This window comes from Equus asinus, chromosome 20 (assembly GCF_041296235.1).
Source record: "Equus asinus isolate D_3611 breed Donkey chromosome 20, EquAss-T2T_v2, whole genome shotgun sequence".
Classification (NCBI taxonomy): domain Eukaryota; kingdom Metazoa; phylum Chordata; class Mammalia; order Perissodactyla; family Equidae; genus Equus; species Equus asinus.
Genome location: NC_091809.1, coordinates 79,988,779 through 80,013,838, shown reverse-complemented (window position 1 = coordinate 80,013,838; position 25,060 = coordinate 79,988,779). Strand labels below are relative to the sequence as shown.

Here is a 25,060-nt window from a genome sequence, read left to right as displayed (position 1 = left end):
GGAAGGACTTTGCTGGGTGCCAACAAGCACCAGCCAGAGGGCTTTGTGTGTGACCCTCGGTGAGCACTCACAGCTGCCCTGTGAGGGGAACTGCGCTGAGGTGGAGCTCCCCACTCCGCTGTCTGGACTGGGAGCTAAGTGTGCTTCCCTCAGAGGGCTCTCCTAGGCCTGGAAGTCCCTTCGGAAGGCCACTGTACCCATGGCGGGGCCCTGGGACCCAGACAGACAGTGAGTGCTCCTCAAAGAAGAGTTCGGGACCAGGGCACAGGATCCCTGAGCCTTGGATCTGTCACTGATTCACTGTGTAACCTCGAGCAGATTGTGTCTCAGTGTGCATTCGTTTGCCCACCTGCACAAGGGGGATGGACTGGCTGAGGAGGTCCCGTGAACCGAGGGTGTCTGTGCACCGAGAGGAAAGAGCCCTCTAAGACCCCGACTAAAGCATGGTCGAGTCATGAGAGGCCAAGTGCTGTGCTTAGTGTTGAGCCCCTGGCACCCCTCCCCCAGGGCCCTGAGAGCGCTGACTCCCCACCCCAGGCACCTTGCGGTGGGGGCTTGGGGAGCTCGGCTGGAAGTCCAGGGCCAGATAATCGACGCTGCCGGTGCTCTTCTTTGGGGCTGGGCTGTTGGTGCCGCTGGGAATGGGAGATGCAGACACGGGGTTTTGCTGTCATAAAGAAGGAAGAAACTTAGTAAGTTCAGGAAACAGACTAAGCTGGAAGAACACAGCTCTAGGAGCAAGAGCTGCGAGCTCACGGAGTGCTGCTCTGAGTCGCGCTGCCCTAGGGACTCCACCTTCTCACTTAAACCCTTGACAATCCTGTGACGTCGGTATTACTACTATTCTTACTTTTAAAAACAAAGATAAAACTGTGGTTGAGAAGTCAAGTGACTTGCCTACAGTTGTATAGCTGGTGAGCAGGAATGGGAGCCAGGTCTGTTTTCTGACTCCCAGACCTGTGCTCACGCCACCGTACCACGCTGCCTCGCTTCTAGGGCATCAGGCCAAACCTCCTCCACGGTCTCCCGGACAGACCCAGCCTTCACTTGCTGGTCCCTAAGAAGGGAGCACGTTTCCTTTATGTGCTGGATGTTGGAAAGTCATCTTCTCTTGCACCAGATCTGCATCTCTGAAACTCCCACCCGTGGCCTAAAAAGGAGCCACACCGAGCAGCCTGCTCCCTCCGGCCCCAGTACCTCAGCGATCTGAACAGAGCTGCCTCCTCCCCAGGCTCCAGTCCCTTCAGCAGCTCTTCTAAGGACACGCTCTAGGGTCCTGTCTCCATCTGGGGACCAAGACCAACTTGTCTTGGATTTTCCTGAAGTCTTATACTCAATGAGAAAGGCCATAGCCCTATGTCCTGTTTTTAGGCTGTGTTACTGGTTGGTTGATTCATTCTTTCATTATTTATGGAGTGCCTCCCAGCTACTGGGCAGCTATTCTCTTTTCAATGAAAATCTCGGGGAAGCAACTTACCACGCGCTGCCTGTTTGTAGCTCTACTGTGGCCTTCCCCACAGTGAGTCCTGTGCAGGTGTGTTCCCCTGCCACTGAGTAGATACTCAGTAAATGCTTACACTCACATACGTGCCCATGCTCATGGGAACAACAGGATAAGGAAATGAAGAGAAGACCTTTTACTTTTCAAAGATTTTAACAGGACAGAGAAGGAAGTTACCTTCGAAGAGTGCTCTATTCATTCTTCTCAAACACCTGTCTAAGCAGTTGGCCTGCCAGACTTCTGGGGCTCCCTCCTGCCCACAGGAAAAGCCCAGACTTCCCAAGACAGCATTCTGGGTCCTTCAAGGTCCGCTTTAGTCCAACCTCACCCCTGCCCACCTCATCTTCAGCCACAGCTAAACGACGATGATTCTCCCCCATGCCCCTCCTCTGCACAGCCACCTCCACCTCTGCCTGGCAAGATCGCCCATCCTTCGGGTGCATCCCTGCAGCACTGCCTCTCCAGGGGCACTGACCATGCCACCTGTGTCACAGTCGTGAGAGAGACAGGCCTTCTCTGCCCCTTAAGATCGTGGCCTCCTGGCGGGCGGGGACCATGCCTTCCTTGCCTCTGACAATCACCCCAGCAGCAAACTAAATCACAAATAACATAGGAACCCCTGGGCTGAGGTGAGTTAGCCAAGCCGGGAAGTGGGGAACTGAGAAGTGGGTCCCAGGGGCCTCACCATAGGGACATAGTTCTCTTCGCTGTCTCCCGAGTCCGTGCTGGTGATGCTCTGCGTGGAGATGGGGCGGCAGTACTGGGAGGAGCTGGAGTTGAAGGTGTGGCTGTTGTGAGAGAGACAGAGTAAGCCCTCAGGAAGTTTTCAGCCTCCAGCTGGGTCCCTGACCCTCACACCCCCAGACCCTCCACCCTCAGAGCTTCACACTCCGTTATCAGTTTAAGATCTGATACAGAGCAGGTACAATTAGTCCCCCTTTATGGATGAGAAAATCAAGCCCAGAGAGATCAAGAGATGTGCTCAGCTACAGCATTAGCATCAGGATGCAGCTTTCCTGACTCACAGGCCATGACCACTCCACTCGCCAGCCCTAACGGCCCTGTTCCAAGCTCCTGCTTCCACAGACAGAAACTCACATGGCCCGAGACCAAGATTTGGTGACAGGTGACTTGAAGGGGAGCTCATCAATGACGGTGTTGTTTCTCAGGTCAAGTGGTGTTGGCTTTGCTGGAGCAGGAACAGAAAGTCAAGTAATCAGCCAATGCTAATGCCACACATACATACACTTACATATACCACACAAGTATATTTATAAATGCCTTCGTATTCATCCCAGTGTTACTACATAGGGAAACTGAGGCTCAGCAAGGTTCTATAATCTTTGCCCACATTGACTGGCCTTGAAGGCATGTCTTCAGAGTCCACATTATATCTTCTTTGCACTGTATCTATGGCAATCATATTTTCAGAATCCAAAACGTGGGGGGACAGTGTATGATGACAGACTGTTCTCCCCAGATCTGTGACTGTATATAAAAACAAGAGATGATATTTGAAATGGAGAAGGCCACCGTGACGGCTCCCGGCTGCTCCTGGTCCAGGGCTGGGGAACCTAGAGCAGAGGAAGGTGAATGCCACGAGGCCCTGAAGGCTTCAATCCAAATGCTAAGACTTTAATTTCCTGCTGGCCAGAACAAGGAGGGCTTCTCTCCGCCCCATTACATACTTCTCCCTGTGAATCCCTGCCACTGATCCAAGGCCCACAGTGGGGTTGAGGCAGACGTGGAGCCTGAAGTACAGCACTTCTTCCCGGTCTAAATGCAGGGGGCATAGATCTAACTTCACTCAACACCCACTGTGTGCCACAGTCAACGCCCTACGTGCTTTCCCTCTGAGCAAAACTGGGAGGCAGGAATTACTATCCCCATTTCACAGATAAGAAAACTGAGGCTCAGAGAATTTAAATGATTTACCCAAAGTCACACACCCAGGAAGTGCTGGATAAGGATTCCACCCACATCTATCTGGTTTGAAAGCTCAAGCCTTTCCATTACAGTATAGCACATCTTTTAATTGACCACTTTGTCGTTTCTGCACTGCCCTGCCCCAGATCTAACACTAATCCCTCAACACTGAACAGCATTTTATACGTGCCTACAGTTTATACATGCTACAGGCCCATCTGTGTTTCACAGACAAAGAAACAAGGCTCACAGGCACAGAGTGCTCTGTCTACAGTCACATGTTGGCAGGTGGCAAGCTGGAACCCAAGTCCGACGTGTCCTTTGGATTCCTGCACTCCTGCCCATCCAGGCTGCTCCAGCAGCCAGTCTCCAGGGTGCCAGATCATTAGGATGGATTTGGAGTGTTTGTGTATGTGTGTGTGCGCGAGTTTGGGGTGGTTTAGGTCCCAGAGGCCACCACTTCCTTGCAAGAAAAGTTCAGGATCCACCTGATCCCTAAATGAATGCAAATAGTCCCTGGACATCGTCCAGAGATGGGACAGGGGAAAGTGGACTTACCTTTCCGGTCAGGTTTGAGGTTGCGGTTGACAGGGGGTGGCTGGATCTCACTTGCTCGGCTGGGGCCTCGGTGCACAGGAAGGGCGGTAGAGGGGTAGCCAAGCGGATCGAAGTGATGGGGACCTGGGCTCATGGGGATGTAGACACTCTGGGCATTATCACTTGCTCGCTCCATGGCCAGGAGGGTGGAGGAACCTGGATTCATGGGCACATAGTTGTCTTCGGAATTGGTGCTATCCGATCGGCCCACAACTGTTTTCCCTGGCTAGGAAGGAGAGTGAAAGAAATACAGCTGTCATTGGCAAGAAGAAACAAGAAAGGTGGGAGAATTTGTATACAGGGTAAGAAAAGTCACGACTGAGTTAGCTGTGCTGTGAAGCTAAAAGGCCGACCCTGGGAAAACCAAGTAAGAAGGTAGAGTGGGAGACAGGGGAAAATGAGGTCTGTGGGTCCCTTCTAGCTTCCATGATCCCTTGGGACCCACTTATGATTTGTGATAAATCTTTAGCATGAAACATCCTTGGCGGCTGGTCCATGAGGCCTTCTGGATACCTGACCAAGGCAGGGGGTAGCACAAGCCATGGACTGCATGGGTTTGGTTGAGGATCTGCCTTCTACCTCAAGTCCAGACTCACCACTGGCACGTCAGCATTTCAGGCCCTGAGCAGGGTGAGGAGCATATTAGAAGCTTTGGCTCTACTGAGCAGGTGACGTCTGGGGCCAGCTGTGCTTCCCCAGTTCAGCTTTTAGTGTGATCCCCACACTGCAGTCAGAGCTGCCATAGAGTTGTACGATGCAGCAACCCTGGCGAGAGCCTTCCTTCAACTCCTGCCCTGTCTGTCCCGATGTACAACTAGGCTGCTTCTGCCTTGATTACCTAATTTCAGTCTTTCCAGTGGGCCTGAAGCCAGACCTTAGTCTGCTCAGCTGGGGCCTGACACCTTGCAGAACTGTGGTCAGCCCCCTGCAGGGCAGCCTGGGATCCTGCGCTCAAACCATTAATCTGCCATGGAGCCTGACTCTCAGCACCACCCTTGCCCGTAGTCTCACACCGCAGCACTCTCCTCCAGGTGAGACCTCATGGATAAGGATGCTGCCTTAGGTGCACCGTCCCAGAGCCGGGGTCCTCTGCATTCTAGACCTCTCCTGCTTACCCACAGGGCTGGTGAGCCTTGGAGTCTAGTGTACCTAAGTACACTCATTTCTTCCAGACTAGGATACCTGTACCTTACTTTCCAAAAAACTCAACCCAGGGTTCTAAAGTAAGACAAGAAGCTAGGCAGGGTCCTAAAATGGAGATGCCATCATTCTTCGGGGCTGTGCCTTTATTTCCACGGGATGTGAACTTTAACCCCCTGAGCTGGCCTGATGGCCCCTGGCTAAGCCGCACTCACCAGGAAAGAACCGACTGCATCACTCATGGACTCGGCAGATCGGCCTGCACTCTCTCCACCACGCTGGGGGTACTCGTAGGACTCACAGGAAGATGCTACGACAGAGGAAGGAAGATCCATGTGCACTCAGTTGATCCACGTGTTGACACTTCCCTAAATCCTCACCGATGCTGCTCAGGGGCTTACTGACACACCGGAAGATAGGACTCCCAACCCCAAGGGATAGGGTATTACTTCTGTCATGTCGCACCTCTGTTCAAAAGCTCCTCCCGGGCTTCTGGATCCAGCTCTGGTGTTAGCATCGGCATCATATCCCTCCTTGACCACTTCTGCCCTCATTTATGCGCCCCTCCTTCAACTCCTGTAGCCCTTACCACCTGTCCCACTCATTCTAGCCATCATTTACACAAATACTATAGTAATAATGATACTGGACGAATATATACATGTTGGTTTTATTTCCCCAACTAGATGTGAGCTCTCTGAAGGTCAGAGACATATTTTATATATGTTTGCATCATTTCAGTTCCAAAGCACAGGGTGATTGATAGAACAGTTGATGGACTAAAAAATCACAAAGAGTACTAAGCCAAGAGTCAGGACCCTGAGGTCCAAGTCCCATCTCTGCCACTGACTGACTTTGCAGCCATGAATAAATCTCTTAACTACCATGGGCCTCATGTGAAATGGAGACAATGAAGCCCCACCAAACTCTCAGGGTCATTACATGGCTTAAATAATAGGACAGATAAGGACAGGCTGCACCTGCTATAAAGCAACATGCAAAATGAAAGGCATTAGTGTTATTGTACTTTTTCATCAAATAGAGGAGGGTATGTGCAGGGCTGGAATACTCTCAATGTAAAATAAGTGGCAATAGAATTTATATACTTCAGATTGAAGTTTATACTTTAACCAAAGAGATTCAAGCGTGGCTTAGAAAATATTTTGTAGATCTAATTTTGTTTGAATAGTCTGTTAGTCCACAGAGGTTTGGCTCCAGTTTGCACTAGTCCTCTAAATTTATTCTTGAAATCTTTGGTTTGATTTATAAATGAATAAAATACTATCATTTGGACTTCTAAAACCATAATACATTGTATCGTGGTTAACCAAGAACGCTCTACCTCCCTTAGTAGAACAGTAACGTCTCTCCAGCAGAGGCTGCTACGCTCTTGCCACTGTGTGTGTCCACTAATAGCCTCAAGTGCTGGAGAACCAACCAGTAGGGGGTCTGGGTGGAAAATGCCTGGACGCGTGAATATCAGTGACCTGGGTGGGCCGTGAGTCTCCTCAGCATGCATGACTAAGGACTAGCAAACCACTGAGAAGCCCTGTGCTACCTCTGTTTCCCCTGGGTCTCGGCTGGAGCTTCTACTGACCTCGGTGAAGTCGGCTGTTGTCCATTGCAGGGAGGGTATTGCGCCTGGGGATGGTGGCGGCGGCCGAGACTGATCTGCCACTTTCACTGACTGGAGGTCTCTGCTGAGGGCTGCCCCATCGAGGTGTTTCTGCCTGACTTGGCTTGGGGGGCCGGGGTGGGGGAGCTATGGCTGAGTCCCCAGGAGTGGCCACGGCCATGGCATTGTGGTTCTTGTCCAGTGTGAATGTCCTAGGGATCTGGTAAGCTGAGAGTGGGGTGGCTGGAACATCCATATTATCTACCAGGAGGTCCCCAAACTCCCGGCACAGGGTGTTGCTGGGCGTCTTGAAGGTGTACACATCCTCGTTATCCGTCTCAGAGCCTGTGAGGCTGCCCTTGGTGTGGCCATGGGAGGCCAGGCTCCGGGGCAGGTCGTAGGTACTGTCTCTGAATTCTGTATTGTGCCGGCTCGGCTTGGGGAGGCTATAGAAGCCGTGGACTTGACCACTGACCCCGTTGACACAGTGTCCATTGCCCTGGGCAAGTTTCTGTACGGCTGTGTCGCTCCTCATGAGAAACGAGGCCCTGGTGCCCTGAGAGAAGCTGGCACTCCTAACAGAGAGAAAGGAAGGAAGGGGCAGAGGGGTTAGAGGAGGCCAGGACTGCCTGCCCAGGGAGGCAGGTTGGCATGTTCAAAGCCCGTGCAGCTAGCTGGTGTGGAAAAAACACAGGATGAGGAGGCAGACAGGCCTGAAGTTTATTTCAGTTTACTAGCTGTGTGACCTTAGGCAAGACACTTTCTCTTTCTAAGCTTCATGTTATGCATCTGCAAAAATGGTGATTAAAAACATACTTGCAAGGTTGTTCAGAAATTAGGCTCTAGTATATCTCGTATATATATGTTCAGTCATTGTCAGCCTTTATCTCTCCTCCACCTCCAAGTGGCAGTGATGAGCAAGGTTGGCCTCACCTCCTCCAAAAGATACCAACAAGCCAGTTATACCCCCACCTGTTCACTGTTTTGAGAACCACAGAATATATACATTTGAACACAAAGGCTGAGAGATAGTGGAAAGACTCAAGAGTCTTGGTTTTCCCATTGTAAAATAAGTCAGCAAATGGGTGTTGATGTTGTAAGTTGTAAAGAACTATTCAAATGTAAGCCATAGATTTTCTACCATGTATTATAGTTTGTTGAGAGGCATTTAGAGGAAGAAATCTCTCTTTCCAGAAGTCTAAATATCTATAGGAAAAACGGCTTCCTATTGGGGATCTATATTCAGGATAGAAAGAGTTTAATTTGTTTAATTTTTTTTTTTTTAAAGATTTTATTTTTTCCTTTTTCTCCCCAACGCCCCCCGGTACATAGTTGTGTATTCTTCGTTGTGGGTTCTTCTAGTTGTGGCATGTGGGACGCTGCCTCAGCGTGGTCTGATGAGCAGTGCCATGTCCGCGCCCAGGATTCGAACTAACGAAACACTGGGCCGCCAGCAGCGGAGCGTGCGAACTTAACCACTCGGCCACGGGGCCAGCCCCTAATTTGTTTAATTTTTAAAAATTTTTATTTATTTTGAGGAAGATTAGCCCTGAGCTAACTGCTGCCAATCCTCCTCTTTTTGCTGAGGAAGACTGGCCCTGAGCTAACATCCGTGCCCATCTTCTTCTACTTTATATGTGGGATGCCTACCACAGCATGGTGTGCCAAGCGGTGCCATGTCTGCACCTGGGATGGAACCGGTGAACCATGGGGCACCGAAGCGGAAGGTGAGCACTTAACTGCTGCGCCACTGGGCCAGCCCCTATTTTTTTCAAATTTAGGTTCTTGGGAAATAAGGCAAGATTGAGCAGTAAAAGAGCTGGGAGGGAAGGGATCTGTGTTAGGTTCCAGCACTGCTAATGATATGCTCTGTGAGCTTCACCAAGCCCCCCTACAAGGTGTGACCTAGTGGGTCTCACTGATTTTTAAGGGCCCAACTGGCTCTGAAGCTCCATAAGCCTTTGGCTTTATAAGCATGGTTTTCAAACTGGACTCTGTTCTTTGTAGGTACCTTGGGAAATGGAGGATGAGGTTCTGAGCAAGTCGGGATCCAGGTCTGCTTTCCTCTCTCTTACATTATGATTCTTTTTTTATTTTATTTTATTTTTATTGAGTTAATGATAGGTTACAATCTTGTGAAATTTCAGTTGTACATTAATGTTTGTCATTCGTGTTGTAGGTGCACCACTTCACCCTTTGTGCCCACCCCCCACCCCACCTTTCCCCTGGTATCCACTAAACTGTTCTTAGTCCATAATTTTAAATTCCTCATATGAGTGGAGTCATACACAGATTATCCTTCTCTAGCTGGCTTATTTCACTTAACATAATTCCCTCAAGGTCCATCCATGTTATTGCAAATGGAATGATTTTGTTCTGTTTTGCAGATGAGTAGTATTCCATTGTATATATGTACCACATCTTCTTTATCCATTCGTCTGTTGATGGGCACTTAGGTTGCTTCCATGTCTTGGCTATTGAAAATAATGCTGCAATGAACATTGGGGTGCATAGGGCTTTTGGGATTGCTGACTTCAAGCTCTTTGGATAAATTCCCAGTAGTGGGATGGCTGGATCGTATGGTAGTTCTATTTTTAGTTTTTTGAGGAATCTCCATACTGTTTTCCATAGTGGCTGCACCAGTTTGCATTCCCACTAGCAGTGTATGAGGGTTCCTTTTTCTCCACAACCTCTCCAACATTTGTTACTATTAGTTTTAGATATTTTTGTCATTCTAATGGGTGTAAGGTGATATCTTAGTGTAGTTTTGATTTGCATTTCCCTGATGATCATCGATGATGAGCATCTTTTCATGTGCCTATTGGCCATCCGTATATCTTCTTTGGAGAAATGTCTGTTCATGTCTCCTGCCCATTTTTTGATCAGGTTGTTTGATTTTTTGTTGTTGAGTTGTGAGAGTTCTTTATCTATTATGGATATTAAGCCTTTGTCAGATATATGACTTGCAAATATTTTTTTTCCCAGTTAGTGGGTTGTTTTTTTGTTTCAATCCTGTTTTCATTTGCCTTGAAGAAGCTCTTTAGTCTGATGAAGTCCCATTTGTTTATTCTTTCTATTGTTTCCCTTCTCTGAGAAGGCATGGTGTCCAAAAAGATCCTTTTAATACTGATGTCAAAGAGTGTACTGCCTACGTTTTCTTCCAGAAGCCTTATGGTTTCAGGTCTCACCTTTAGGTCTTTGATCCATTTTGAGTTTATTTTGGTGAATGGTGAAAAAGAATGGTCAATTTTCATTCTTTTACAGGTGGCTTTCCAGTTTTCCCAGCACCATTTGTTGAAAAGACTTTCTTTTCTCCATTGTATGCCCTCAGCTCCTTTGTCAAAGATAAGCTGTCCATAGATGTGTGGTTTTATTTCTGGGCTTTCAATTCTGTTCCATTGATCTGTGCACCTGTTTTTGTACCAGTACCATGCTGTTTTGATTACTGTAGCTTTGTAGTATGTTTTGAAGTCAGGGATTGTGATGCCTCCCGTTTTGTTCTTTTTTCTCAGGATTGCTTTAGAAATTCGGGGTCTTTTGTTGCCCCATATGAATTTTAGGATTCTTTGTTCTAATTCTGTAAAGAATGTCATTGGGATTCTGATTGGGATGGCATTGAATCTGTAGATTGCTTTAGGTAGAATGGACATTTTAACTATGTTTATTCTTCCAATCCAGTACATGGAATGTCTTTCCATCTCCTTATGTCATCATCCAATTCTCTCAGAAAGGCCTTGTAATTTTCATCATATAGGTTCTTCACTTCCTTAGTTAAATTTACCCCAAGGTATTTTATTCTTTTTGTTGTGATTGTGAATGGTATTGTGTTCTTCAGTTCTTTTTCTGTTAGTTCGCTATTAGAGTATAGAAATGCTACTGATTTATGCAAATTGATTTTGTACCCTGCAACTTTGCTGTAGTTGTTGATTACTTCTAAGAGTTTTCCAAAGGATTCTTTGGGGTTTTCTATATATAAGATCATGTCGTCTGCAAACAGCGAGAGTTTCACTTCTTCCCTCCCTATTTGGATTCCTTTTATTCCTTTTTCTTGCCTGATTGCTCTGGCCAGGACCTCCAGTACTATGTTAAATAAGAGTGGTGATAGAGGGCATCCTTGTCTTGTTCCTGTTTTCAGGGGGACGGCGTTCAGTTTTTGCCCATTGAGTATGATGTTGGCTATGGGTTTGTCATATACGGCCTTTATTATGTTGAGGTAGTTTCCTTCTATGCCCATTTTGTTCAGAGTTTTTATCATAAATGGCTGTTGGATCTTGTCAAATGCCTTCTCTGCATCTATTGAGATGATCATGTGGTTTTTATTCCTCAGTTTGTTGATGTGGTGTATCACGTTGATTGATTTGCGGATGTTGAACCATCCCTGTGTCCCTGGTATGAATCCCACCTGATCCTGATGTATGATCCTTTTGATGAATTGCTGAATTCTAGTTGCAGAAATTTTGTTTAGAATTTTTGCATCTACATTCATCAGTGATATTTCGTGGTGTCCTTGTCAGGTTTTGATATCAGCGTGATGTCGGCCTCATAGAATGTGTTAGGAAGTGTTCCATCTTCCCTAATTTTTCGGAATAGCTTGAAAAGGATAGGTATTAAATCCTCTCTGAAAGTTTGGTAGAATTCCCCAGGAAAGCCATCTGGTCCTGGGGTTTTGTTCTTTGGGATGTTTTTGATTGCTGTTTCAATCTTTTTCCTTGTGATTGGTCTGTTCAAATTGTCTGCCTCTTCTTGAGTGAGCTTTGGGAGATTGTAGGAGTCCAAGAATTTGTCCATTTCCTCTAGGTTATCCATTCTGTTGGCATATAGTTTTTTGTAGTATTCTCTTATAATCCATTGTATTTCTGCAGAGTCTGTTGTTATTTCTCCTCTTTCATTTCTGATTTTGTTTATTTGAGCTTTCTCCCTTTTTTTCTTTGTAAGTCTGGCTAGTGGTTTGTCAATTTTATTTATCTTCTCAAAAAACCAGCTCTTTGTTTCATTTATCCTTTCTACTGCCTTTTTCATTTCAATAGTATTTATTTCTGCTCTGATTTTTATTATTTCTCTCCTTCTGCTGACTTTGGGCTTTATTTATTCTTTTTTCTCTAGTTCAGTTAGGTGTACTTTAAGATTGCTTATTTGGCATTTTTCTTGTTTGTTAAGATGTGCCTGTATTGCGATGAATTTTCCTCTTAATACACCTTTTGTTGTATCCCATATGAGTTGGTATGGCATGTTATCATTTTCATTTGTTTCCAGGTATTTTTTGATTTCTTCTTTAATTTCTTCAATGATCCATTGCTTGTTCAGTAGTGTGTTGTTTAGTCTCCACATCCTTGTGCCTTTCTCAGCTTTTTTCTTGTAATTAATTTCTAGCCTTATAGCACTATGATTGGAGAAGATGCTTGTTATTATTTCAATTTTTTTAAATTTGTAGAGGCTTGCCTTGTTTCCCAACATATGGCCTATCCTTGAGAATGTTCCATGTGCACTTGAGAAGAATGTGTATTCAGCTCTTTCAGGGTGAAGTGATCTATATATGTCTATTAAGTCCAATTGTTTTAGTTTTTCATTTAGCTCCACTATTTCCTTGTTGATTTTCTGTCTGGATGATCTGTCAATTGATGTGAGTGGGGTGTTAAGGTCCCCTACTATTATTGTGTTGTTTTTAACATCTTCCTTTAGGTCTGTTAATAGTTGCTTTATGAATCTTGGTGCTCCTGTGTTGGGTGCATAGATATTTATAGCGTTATTTCTTCTTGATGAAGTGTCCCTTTGATCATTATATATTGTCCCTCTGTGTCTCTCTTTACCTGTCTTATTTTGAAATCCACTTGGTCTGATATAAGAATTGCAACACCTGCCTTTTTTTCCTTGTTATTAGCTTGAAGTATTGTCCTCCATCCCTTCACCCTGAGCCTGTGTTTGTCCTTGGGGCTGAGATGTGTTTCTTGGAGGCAGCAAATTGTTGGATCTTGTTCTTTAATCCATTTTGCCACTCTGTGTCTTTTTATTGGAGAGTTCAAGCCGTTTACATTGAGAGTGATTATTGATGCATGTGGACTTAATGCTGTCAATCTGTCGCTCATTATCTTGTTTTCCTGTGTGCTTTAGACTACCCATTTAATACTGCAATTTCCTATGCTGGGTTTCTTAGATTTTTCCTTATTTATGATTTGTGACTCTGTTCTGTATTTTATTTTAGCGTCTACCTTGAAGTTTGTATTTAGAATCTCGTGTATAATATATTCTATTCTCTGGTGGTCTCTTACTTACTTGACCAATACTGATTTAGACCCTTTGCTCTTCCCCTCCTAAATAATTATTTTCATTTCTTAGTCCAACTCATGTTATGAATTTGTAGTTAGAGTGATAAGATCGTCCTTGCTTTGGTAGTTTCCTTACCTTTACCCTAATGCTATAGTTGAATATTTGCTATCCTGTTCTGGTTCTATCCATCGGTCTCCCTAGTCTGTGGATTGTGACCCCTTTCTCCCTTTTTTATTTTTTCAGGTATGAGAGCCTTCTTGAGGATTTCTTGTAGTGGAAGGCTTTTAGTTACAAATTCCCTTAACTTTTGTTTGTCTGGAAAAGATTTAATTTCTCCCTCATATCTGAAGGAAATTCTTGCTGGATAGAGTACTCTTGGCTGAAGATTTTCATCTTTTAAAGCTTTGAATATGTCACTCCATTCTCTCCTAGCTTGTAGGGTTTCTGTAGAGAAATCCGCTGACGTCTGATAGGGGCTCCTTTATAGGTTATTCTGTTCTTTTTTCTTACTTCCCTGAGTATTCTTTCCTTATCTTTCCTTCTTGCCAATTTTACTACTATGTGCCTTGCAGTAGATCTTTTTACATTGACAAATCTAGGAGATCTGAAAGCTTCCTCTACACACATTTCTCTGTCAATCCCTAGATTTGGGAAGTTCTTTTCAATAATTTTGTTAAGCACACTTTCTGCTCCATTTTCCTTTTCCACGTTCTCAGGAATTCCCATGATCCTTATGTTCTTACTCCTCATTGAATCCACTATCTCTTGGAGATTTTCCTCGTTTTTTTAATTCTTAGTTCTCTTTCTTCCTCCGTCTGGAGCCATTCAGCCTGTCTATCTTCAATTATGTTAATTTGCTCTTCTATGGTGTCTACACGGGCATTCAGGGAATCCGTATTCTGTTTTATCTGGTCCATTGTGTTTTTCATCTCTAGTAATTCTGTTTGATTCTTCTTTATGATTTCAATCTCTTTTGTGAAGTACCTCCAGAACTCGGCTTGTTTCTCTATCTTTCTCTCTACCTCATTGAGTTTTTTTATTATAGCTGCTCTGAACTCATTATCACTTAGTTTACCTAATTCCAAGTCCTCAGGACTTAATTCTATGTTTTTATTGTTTTCCTTCTGGTCTGGGGCTTTTATAAATTGCTGGATGGTAGAGGAGCGGGTTTTTTGCATGGTGGTAGAATTCGGTTGCAGTTACAGCCTGTTGCCACTAGATGGGGGTCAAGAGCCGTGTGTTGTGAGCTCCCTGCCTTCGGGCAAGATGGCTGCGCCCACTGGCTTTCCCGGGAGGGAGGGGCTGCTATTCTCGCACACTGGTCTGGAGTCAGATCAGTTCTGTTCTCTGGTCTCCTGAGGCCCTGGGTTTATGGGGTCCCCACGGATGGAAGCTTTCCCCCCGTCAGTGGGTTTCCACTGGACCAGTGGCAGGAGTCCTGGCTGATCTCCCGGTCGTGCAGCCCCTCCCCTGCTCATTCCCGACCGGTGCAGCAGCGATCACAGACTCTAGGGCGGGGAGCGATGTTCTCTCCTACCATTCCAGCGCCTCCGAGGCCGTAAGTAAGGCTTATGATCTCCGCCTTCTTGGTATTGTAGGTCTCTAACGTGTTGGCATTAGATTTATTCTCTGAAATTCAGTTTTTCCAATCCTTTGTTGTATTTTGGAGGGGAGAGAATCCCGGGTCAGCTCACCCCGCCATTTTGCTCTGCCCCTTCTCCCATTATGATTCTTTATAGGATTTAATTTGGGGAAAAAAGTAAGAATCATTATTCTAGAACAATCCTTTATAGCAGTGATTCTCAGACTTTTGGAGGCTTTAAGCCTCTTTAAGAAGCTGATAAAAAGCTCTTGGCACTTCTCACCAGAATAAGGTAAGTCTTGTATACATATAAATTTGCATGCTATATCTGGGAAGCGGGGGGTGGGTGTCATAATCCTGTGAGACCAGTCCATGGAACTTCTGCCTTATACAAACTCTTTCAGCTCTCGGGGAGCTTGTTATTTATGGATGTGGCCACCAGATGGTGGTAGACAACAGATCCCAGCAGCTTAGAAAAAGGAAGGGAAACAGGTGTTTAGGCCAGGCTCTCTCTCATGTAAACTTGCATCCTTGATAGCTGGGAGTTCCGTTTCAGTCCTCAAACCTTCCGCAGCCCTCTTCTCTAGAACTCTGTGTTCTTTCTCTCTTTCTGTTCCATTCCACACACATAACCAAGCCAACAGCCATGGGCCTAGATCATTGAGCAGCTAACCTTCAGATAATGGAGTGCTCGGAGCAGAGGATGGAGGAGCTAATGGTAGACATAAGGTGTTCACGTTGTTCACATTTGTCTTTGGTGCCTTTCATTTTGCCTTTTGGAATTTCCCACTTTCTGTTGGATGCCCCCATCTGGATTTGTTCATTTAATGAACATTTACTGACATCCCACCTTCCACCTGGGCCAGGAACAATGGATACAGAAATGCCTCCTGCCCTAGGGGGCACAGCAGTGGAAGAGGTGACATGCATGCAAATCATTATAATCAAGTGGGTGAGTACCCAGTGGCTGACAGATCTATGGTGGTGGTGATACAGACCCTCCCTGGTGGTGGTGACACAGAATGTCAGGGGAGGCTTCTTCTGAGCTAGTCTGGCAACTGGCCAGGCAAAAGGCAAGAGAAGGCAAAAGGTGCTCTAGTTAGAGTCACAAAGAAGTAGAACACATCCTAGCAAGGTCAACGAACTGCAAGCTGCTCAGGCTGCAGCAAGCGTGCTAGGAGGTAGGGCTGAGAGCCAGGGCTGATGAGGATGGGGGGCCCCTGAAGGATTTAAGGGGGTTGGGGAGAGCATCACAGGTATCCTGCAGTAGGCTTAAACATATTCAAGAATGAACTCATCATCTTTCTCCTGACTCTCCTGTCCTGGGAATGGCACCAGTCACTCGAGAAACCTGGGAGTTACAGACATTACAATTTCTCACTCAAAAACCCCATCAAGTCCTACTGAATCCACCCCAAATCAGGTCCTCCTGATTTTTTTTCTGCCATTAATGAAAGGGCTGGTAACGAGTCTCCCCACCATCTGCCTGGGACCTCTCTGATCTTCTCTACACCCCCACTGACATTTACTTTCCTAACTTCTCGGCTTAACCATTTTCAGTACTGCCTCATTGCCTTTACGACTAAGCTGTATTTCAACTCCAACGTGTCCCTCCAATCTCTTCTCCCTAATTCACCTTCCCACTCTAGGATCCATTCAGCCAAACTTCTCAGTGTTCCCTGTATGCCCCATGCAATCAAGCCTCTAGGGTTTGTGGTGGTGTTCGCTCTGTCTGAAACAACTTCAATCTGGCAAGCTCCGACTCCTATTTATCCTTCAAACTCAGTCAAATTGCACACCTTTTAAAGTTGTTTCTTACATCCTCTACTTCAGAGCATACTCAATCACCTGCTCAACTCTGTTCTTGGAGCAGGTGGTAACTGTTACCTGTGTTACATACCATTGTTACTTGTCTCCTACACCAGACTGATTTCCTCGAGAACAGAAACTGTGTCTTATTCATTTTTCTCTCCTCAGCACCCAGATTAGTGCTTGTCACATAGTGAATAATGAATAAATATTTGTTGAATGGACAAGCAAATGAATGTATAAATAAATGAGTAAAGAGAAGTGTTGGTGCTGCCATCCCCTTTCCTAAGCATGGCCTAAACCCTTTGGATCAGCAGATCAGAACTCTTCCCCCTTCAATACCCACTAGCTTATGTCCCCACCTCCCTCTGCTCCAGCATCCTCTGCTCTAGCTCACAGAACTACTCACTCAACCCTAAACACGTCCCACATGGTCTATCTAAGCTCTAGCCCTGGGCTTGCATTATTTACCTTTCTCTGGAATGCTTCCGTGACGCATCAAAATCTTACACAAAGTGCAAAAGAAGCCCTTTTGCTCCACAAAGGTTTTATAGGTCCTCTAATTCTCCTTTTCACTTCAACAACTCCTTCCTCTTTGCTCCCGCAGCACTCTGTGCTTCCAGCGTAACACTTACTCTGCCTTCCGTTTTGGGTCTGTATCTTTCCACTTCTCCCAGACCCTGTGCTCCTGGATGGCAGAGACCATATCCTGTACCCTGGCTGGTGCCTGGCATGTGGGAGGTGAACACTGACGCTTGTTGAGGGGGACTGATCATTACTTCAAGAGCTGGGTAAGAGTTGTTGAACAAGGGAAACCTACTTGCCCAAAGCTACATACTCAGATGGTAGCAGGACTGGCTCCAGCAGGCAGGTCTCTGGACTCCCTGCTCAAGGCTACAGTGTGCTCCCTCTGGGCAAGAATCGAGAGAGAGAAATTCTGAGCAAGTCCCATGGCTTTGACTACTTTCATGAAGACCTTGACTGAGGCCTATGTCACCATAATGTCCCGTGTTTCTTGCATGGGATGGATCCCTGGAAGCAGTGGATTTGGAGAGAGGCCTCTCTTCCAGGGCTGTGGGCTGACAGAGGCCTCCTAAAATGGGCATGGTACTGTGCCAGGCACATCACAAGTCACGTCACTCTTAATCCTCCTGACAGTTCTGAGAGACAGGTTTGTATCAGATGAGGAAAACGGTAAATGGCAGAGTTGATACAGGAAGATACTTGAACACAAGCATGTAGGGGAGCTCCCTGGGGGCAGAGAGAAATTTGGAAGAAGTACTCCCTCAAGCCAGCAGCTCAGTGCCTCTCCTCCTCAGTCCTGGCTGCCCGCACACGGCTCCAGAGTCTGTTGAGGGGCGAGGGGGTATCACACTACCTCTTGCACCGTGGTCTTTGGTCTTCATATCAACCCCAAATCTCTCCCTTATCTTTTAGGAATGGTTTTCTAGTTTTCCTGGCCATTTTATTTTGCAATTGTTCTTTGGTACAATTTTATGTAATTTTGCGTACCACACTACACCGCGATCTTGTTCTTTTCCATCCTACCAGACTCCAAGCACCTTAATGATGAAGGGCCCAGTTTGATTTTTAATGGATATGTTCCTATTTAAGGAAAGCTAATATGTAAATGCTCGTAAGTCAACTGACCACCATTTACATCTCTGAAGCTGTCACTGGTAACCCTGAGAGGTCATTTGGATCACCTGCCTGTATTTTTACCCATCCCAAATGGATACTTCCCATGAGAGAAGAAAACTCAGAAAATTCTGCCTCACAATCTCTAAGAGGTGAAGCGATCTTGTATCTCAAACCCACCTGGTTGCAACAGTGAGCCTGCTTTTCTCTGTGGTTACAGAGCAAAGCTTTATATGTGAAAGTAAACGAAACGAAAAGTTGTATATTCTGCCTTTGGTCAATCAAAGCCACAGGGAGAATGAGTCAGAGAAGCCTTAGAAATGAGGAATCACAGGTAAGTCCTCCACTGACATTGCTGATTTCACTTGTTGCCCACCATCTTTCTGTGGAATGGTATTGCAGGGTCAGTGACTCTTTCATTCTGGACTCTCGTCCTTGAAATTTCACTTCCTCCAACCCTCACCAGAATTATGGCTTTCCAGGGCATGTGGCTCACCATAATGTATCACCTGTTATAGGTTTAACAGCCTCCTTGATATAAAAAGACAGAGACCAGCTAGAATCTGGAATGAGGCCCCAAAGCTGGAGGGCAAAAATAAAAATAAATCCAGTGAGGCTAATTTGTCTTTGAAGACAAAAAGGACTCTGCTTGTCTTGTCAGTGTCAGTTCAAAACTCCTTCGATTGCCAAGAGTTACTATTCTGATGAGTTACTTATTTTAGCTCAATGGAAGAGCTGGATTTTGAGAACTGAAGTTATTTTAACCGGAATACATATTAGGTAGTACTTGAAGGAAGAATAGTGGCTAGTCTGTAGTAAAACTAATGATAAATAATTCAGGGTTTTATCTCTGAGGTGCTTAATTTACATCAGGTTCCCCCATAAATGTAAAAAGGAACAGAAAGAGGGCTGGTATTATCAGCCTCAGTAAGTACTATTTCCTGTAATAATCCAATCGGGCATATTTATGTCCATGCTACGCAGAGATGAATGGGCTGGTTCTCTCTTCAAAGCGCCTACTCAAAAGTAACTCCATAAGATTATTTTGGAGATCAAATGAGGTAACTAATATAAAAGCGCTTTGTAAACTGTAATGCATTATTCCTTTTTTCCAGAGCACTTGGTATGTAATGTGAATATCAGACACAGTGCAGGACTAAAGTCCATCCACACATTTGCCAACCCCTGGTGGTGTTAGTCTTTTTAATTTTAGCCATTTCAGTAGAGATGAAGCAAAATCTCACTGAGGTTCTAATTTGCATTTCCCTGAGGATTCAGCATCTTTTCATGTGCTTATTGGCCATTCCTATTTTTTACTTTTTGTGAAAAGTCTGTTCAAATCTTTTGCCCATTCATTTAAAAAAAAATTGGGTTGTCTTCTATTGAGTTGTAATAGTTCTTTACATATATATATATATATATATATATATATATGTGTGTGTTCTGAATATTTTGTGACTTGCCACTTTTTTTAATGGGGTCTTTTGAAGAGCAAACGTTTTAACTTTGATAAAAACTACTTTGCTTTTTTCTTTTATGATTCCTGCTTTTTGTATCCTATATAAAAATCTTTGCATACCCCAAGATCAGAGGTGTTATCTTCTAGAAGTTGCATAGTATTTGACTTTACATTTAGGTCTCCGATACATTTAAGTTGATTTTTGAGTAGTGTGACATGAAGTAAGGGTTCTTTTTTCATTCCTAAATGGATATCCAGCTGTTCCAGCATCATTTGTTGAAAAGACTTTCATTTCCCTACTGGCAACTCTTGTCAGAAAACATACATCCTCCCCTCAGCCCCGAACAGTTCTAGAGATGTACCTCTTTTCCCTTTCATCAATACAATACTATCTTGACTACTTTAGTTTGACAGGAAGTCTTGAAATCAGGTAGTATAAATCCCCTAACTTTGTCATTGTTCTTTTTAAAATCACTTTGGCTATTCTAGATTGTTTGCATTTTCACATAAATTTTAGAATTAGCTTGTCAATTTCTATGAAAAACCTTGCGGGGATTTTTATTTGGATTGTGTTGATTCTATAGATCAATTTGGGAAGAATTATCATGTTAATACCTGTACTGGGCCTTCCAATTCATACTATAGTACATCCTTCTCCATATGTAGGTCTGTAATCTCCCCCAGCAACATCTGACAGTGATTTCAGTGAGCAGGTCTTTTGTTAAATTTATTCCTAAGTAGTCCATGTCTTTTGGCATCATTAGATGGAGAATTTTTAAAAAGTTCATTTTCCAATTGTCTGCTGCTAGTATGTAATAATTAATTTTTGTATAATAACTTTTTATTCTTTGACCTTGCTAAATTCATCTATTACTTCTTGTAGTTGTTTTCTAGATTCTTTAGGACTTTTTATATAAACAATCAAGTTACCTGCAAATAGAGACAGTACTATATCTTCCTTTCCAATCTTCATGTCTTTTGCATCTTTTTGTTCCCTTCTTGAACTGGCTGAAATCTCTAGTAATGTTGAATAGAAGTGGTAAGAGCACAGTATTTTCTCCTTGTCCCCAATATCAGGGAAATATGTTTACTATTTCTCCATTAGGTATGATATTACCTGTACACTATCCTTAGAAGCCCATTATTAGTTTGAAGAAATTCTCCTCTATTCAGTTTGCTAAGAAATTTTTTTTATGAGGAAGTACTGTTTTGTCAAATGCTTTCTCTGCATTTATTGAGGTGATGATTATATGATTTCCCTCCTTTATTTTCTTAATGTGATGAATGATATTGGTTGATTTTTGAATATCCAACCAATCTTGCATTCCTGTGATGAACACTACTTTGTTATGATGTCTTATCTCTAATGATGTATACACACACATATATTCCCTAATATATATATTATTCCTAAAACACACACATACATATGTGTATGATATATGTGTGTGTGTATGTTATTTTTTTTAGTTGAATTCTATTGCTGATACTTTTTTGTAGGAAAAAAAGGATTTCTGCATCTATATTCACAGGGAATATTGTTCTGTAATTTTCTTTTCTGTAATCTTTGTCAGGTTTTGGTAGTAGGGTTATGCTGGTTTCATAAAATGAGTTACAAAAGATTCCCTCTTCTTACATTTTCTAAAAGAATTTGGGTAATATTTGTGTTATTTTATGTTTGAATATTTGACAGAATTCACCAGTTAAACAACCGGGGCCTAGTTTTCTAGGTACTTCCTGGGAGAAATGCAACAAATGCCCACATAAAGATTTGTTAGTGACTATTTATGTACAAATCATTTTAATTTGTAATTGCCCAAAATGGAAACAACCTAAGTGCCCATCAACATGTGAATAGATAAATAAATTGTGATATAAGAATACATTGAATTACTACTCAGTAATAAAAAGAAACAACTAATGATACATGCAACAACATGGATGAATCCCCAAAGTATTAGGCTGATTGAAAGAAGTCAGGAAAAATAGTAAATACTGTATGATTCCATTCAAATAAAATTTTAGAATATGAAAACAATATAGTGACAGAATATTGTCAGTGGTTCCTGAAGAATGATGCAGAGAGAGGATGGATTACAAAGGGGCATGAGGAAAGTTTCTATCTATGACACTGACTGTACTTCAACTACCCCTCAAAAAATGGAAAAGAAAAGGAAAAATAAGGGAGAGGGGAGAATCTTAGATCTGAAAAATCAATTTAAAAAGTTATCCAAACCAAGCACAGAGAGGAAAAAAGATTGAAAAAAAATTATTAGTATCAGTGACATATGGGTCAGTATCAAGTGGCCTAGCCTATGAATAATTGAAGTCTCAGAAGCAAAGCAGAGACAGAATGGGGCAGAAAAAAACCTTGAAGAACTAGTGGTATAAATCTGGCTGAACTGGATCAAAAACAGCAACACGTTAAACCAGAAAGGTAAGTGAACCCCAAACAGAGTAAACACAAAAAAACCCACACATACGGCAGCATAATTAAATTGCTAAAAAACAAAGATAAAGAAAAAAAATCTCAAATTAGTCAGAGGCCCAGATGGCCAAAACAATCTTGAAAAAGAAGAACAAGGTTAGAGGTCTCACACTTCCTGATTTCAAAACATATTACCAAGTTACAGTAAATACAGCATAAAGTGTGGTACTGGCATAAAGACAGACACATAGACCAGTGGAATAGAATAGAGAGCCCCAAAATAAAACCTCGCATGGATGGTCTAATGATTTTCAACAAGGGTGCCAAGACCATTCAGTGGGGGAAAGGACCGTCTTTTCAACAAATGGTGCTGGGAACACTGGATACCCACAAGCAAAAAAATGAAGTTGGATCTTTACCTTACACCGTATATAAAAATTAACACAAAACAGATCAAAGACCTAAATGTAGGCACTAACACTATAAAACTCTGAGAAGAAAACATGAGGAAAAGCTTCTTGACATTGGATTTGGCAATGATTTTTTTATATATGAACACCAAAAGTACAGCAACAAAAGGAAATATAGATAAACTGGACTACATCAAAATTAAAAACTTCTGTGCATCAAAGGACACAATCAACAGAATGAAAAGGCAACTTACAGAATGGGAGAAATATCTGCAAGTCATATATCTCGTAAGGGATTAATACCTAGATATTAATCTACAACAACAACATCAAAACAATAAAAAATGGGCAAAGGATCCGAATAGACATTTCTCCAAAGAAGATATACAAATGGTCAACAAACAAATGTGGTATATATACATGCAATGAAATATTATTCAGCCTTAAAAAGGAAAGGAATCCTGACACATGCTACAAGATGGATGAACCTTGAGGACATTATGCTAAGTGAAATAAGCCAGTCACGAAAAGGCAAGTACTGTAAGATTTCACTTATATGAGTTACTTAGAGAAGTTAAATTCATACAGATAATAGCAGAAAGGATGTTGTCAGCAGCTAGGGGGAAGGAGAAATGGGGAGTTGTTTAATGGGTGCAGAGTTTCAGTTTTGCAAGATGAAAAGAGTTCTGGAGATTGGTTGCATAACAATGTGAAAGTACTTAACACTACTGAACTGTACCTTTAAAAATGATTAAAATGGGGCTGGCCCAGTGGTGCAGTGGTTAAGTTTGTGCACTCTGCTTTGGCAGCCCAGGGTTTGTGGGTTCAGATCCCAGGCACAGACCTACACATTGCTCATGTGTACATCAAGCCATGCTGTGGTGGCATCCCACCTACAAAATAGAGGAAGACTGGCACAGATGTTAGCTCAGCAACAATCTTCCTCACCGAAAAAAAAAGAAGAAGAAGAAGAAAGAAAAAGAAAGATTAAGATGGTAAATTTTATGTTATGTGCATTTTACCACAATTTTTTAAAAAGGGAGCAAAAAATCATTCAAAGGAAGAAAGATACATCACATATAGGAAAATGAGAATCAGAATAACAACTGATGTCTCATTAGAAACAATGACAACAGAAGACTATAGAATTGGTATTCTTTAAAATGCTGAAAGAAAATAAAACCATCATCCCAGAATCTTATACCCAGTAAAATATCTCTCAAAAATGAAGGTGAAATAAAGATATTTCCAGATAAATGAAAATTGAGAAAATATATTATGAGGAAACTCACATGGCAAGAAATAGTAAAGGAAGCTCTTCAGGCTGAAGTGAAATAAACCCATGTGAAAATCCCACTAGATAATGTTTAATACTTGCTTCCAACACTCATCCATAATTTAAAGAACTTAGGAGGGAAAAAATGGTCTTTTATAATTATGCAGATATTTACTATTTTTGCTGCTCTTCCTTCCTTCCTGAAGATCTTAGTTTCCTTCTGGTACTATCTTGCTTCAGCCTAAAGAACTTATTTCTTTAAATTAGATCTCCTGGAAATTCTCTTATCTTTCTTTCATCTGAGAATGTTTTAATTTTGTTTTTATTCCTGAAGGATACCTTTGTAGGCTGTAGACTTCTGGGTTGAGAGAGTTTTTACCTCCTTTGCATTAATTTCAAGTGTGTTTTCCTTTATCATATGGAATATTGTTATAATATGGGTTTTTAAATCTGTATCTGATAATTCCAACATCTGGCTTATGTTGGGATTGACATCTGTGTTTTCTCTTGAAATCTAGTTACATTTTGCTGGTTCTCTGTATGCTGAGAAATTTTGAATTATAACCTGAATGTTGTGGTATTATGTCGTGTAGACTCTGGGTTCTGTTACAATCCCTGGAAGAATGCTGATGTTTTTCTTTTTGTAGGCAATACACCTGGTTAGGTTCAGCCTGCAAGTGTTGATCCTTGTTCTCTGTGTGGTAGTGCAAATCTGTTTAGTTCACGAAGCCTTTGCTATGCTGGTTTTGGTCTGTCCCACACTTAGAACTGGAACTCCTAAGCTCTTTTTCCGAGTTTCTCTCTCCCCCCTAAATTTCACCATGTCTTCACTCATTATCCATTTTCTTTCCATAAATTAAAGAAATTCAGACAATTATTTTAAAGTCTTTGTATGCTAACTCCACAATTTGGGTTTATTTTTGTTTGTTTCTATGAACTGAGTTCAACTATAGGTCAACTTTTACAATTTCTTCATGTGTCTAGCCATTTCTCATTGTCTACTGAACATTTTGAATGATACGTTATAGGAATTTCCTTTATAGAAAAAATATGTAAATTGGACCCAGCCCAGTGTGGGTCCCTTCTTTTAAGAGTCACATCTCTTCCAGTTTCTGTCTGCTTTATGATTGCTCCTCGGTGCTTTAAACAGCTGTTTTTTTAAAGTTTTGTCCAGAGTTTATAACTGTTACAGGATGTTTAGTATCATACAAGCTACTCCACTACTATTAGAAATTATATAGTTTTTCTGGACTGAAGAAAGCTTCCTTCCCACCCCCCAACCCCCCTTAGAATACTGCAAAAAATGTTTGAACTTCATTTTTCCAAAAATCTCCCTGGGAACAAAGAGAACAGATTATTGGTTACCAGAGGGGAAAGGGGTTAGGGGGTGGGCACAAGGGGTAAAGGGGCACATT

The 25,060-nt window shown here is 43.0% G+C and overlaps 1 protein-coding gene across 2 annotated transcripts in view; it reads right to left on the bottom strand.

The window, feature by feature from the left end:
- Positions 1–25,060, bottom strand: part of GAB2 (GRB2 associated binding protein 2) — a 181,249-nt gene that overhangs the window by 4,490 nt on the left and 151,699 nt on the right. For both annotated transcript variants that reach the window (XM_044752193.2, XM_070490582.1), the window contains exons 4-9: positions 6,762–7,354; positions 5,380–5,474; positions 3,986–4,250; positions 2,600–2,690; positions 2,187–2,289; positions 542–667 (exon numbers count right to left, since the gene is read on the bottom strand). In XM_044752193.2, coding sequence (XP_044608128.2) covers positions 542–667; positions 2,187–2,289; positions 2,600–2,690; positions 3,986–4,250; positions 5,380–5,474; positions 6,762–7,354 — 1,273 coding nt within the window. The remainder of the gene's footprint in view (positions 1–541; positions 668–2,186; positions 2,290–2,599; positions 2,691–3,985; positions 4,251–5,379; positions 5,475–6,761; positions 7,355–25,060) is intronic.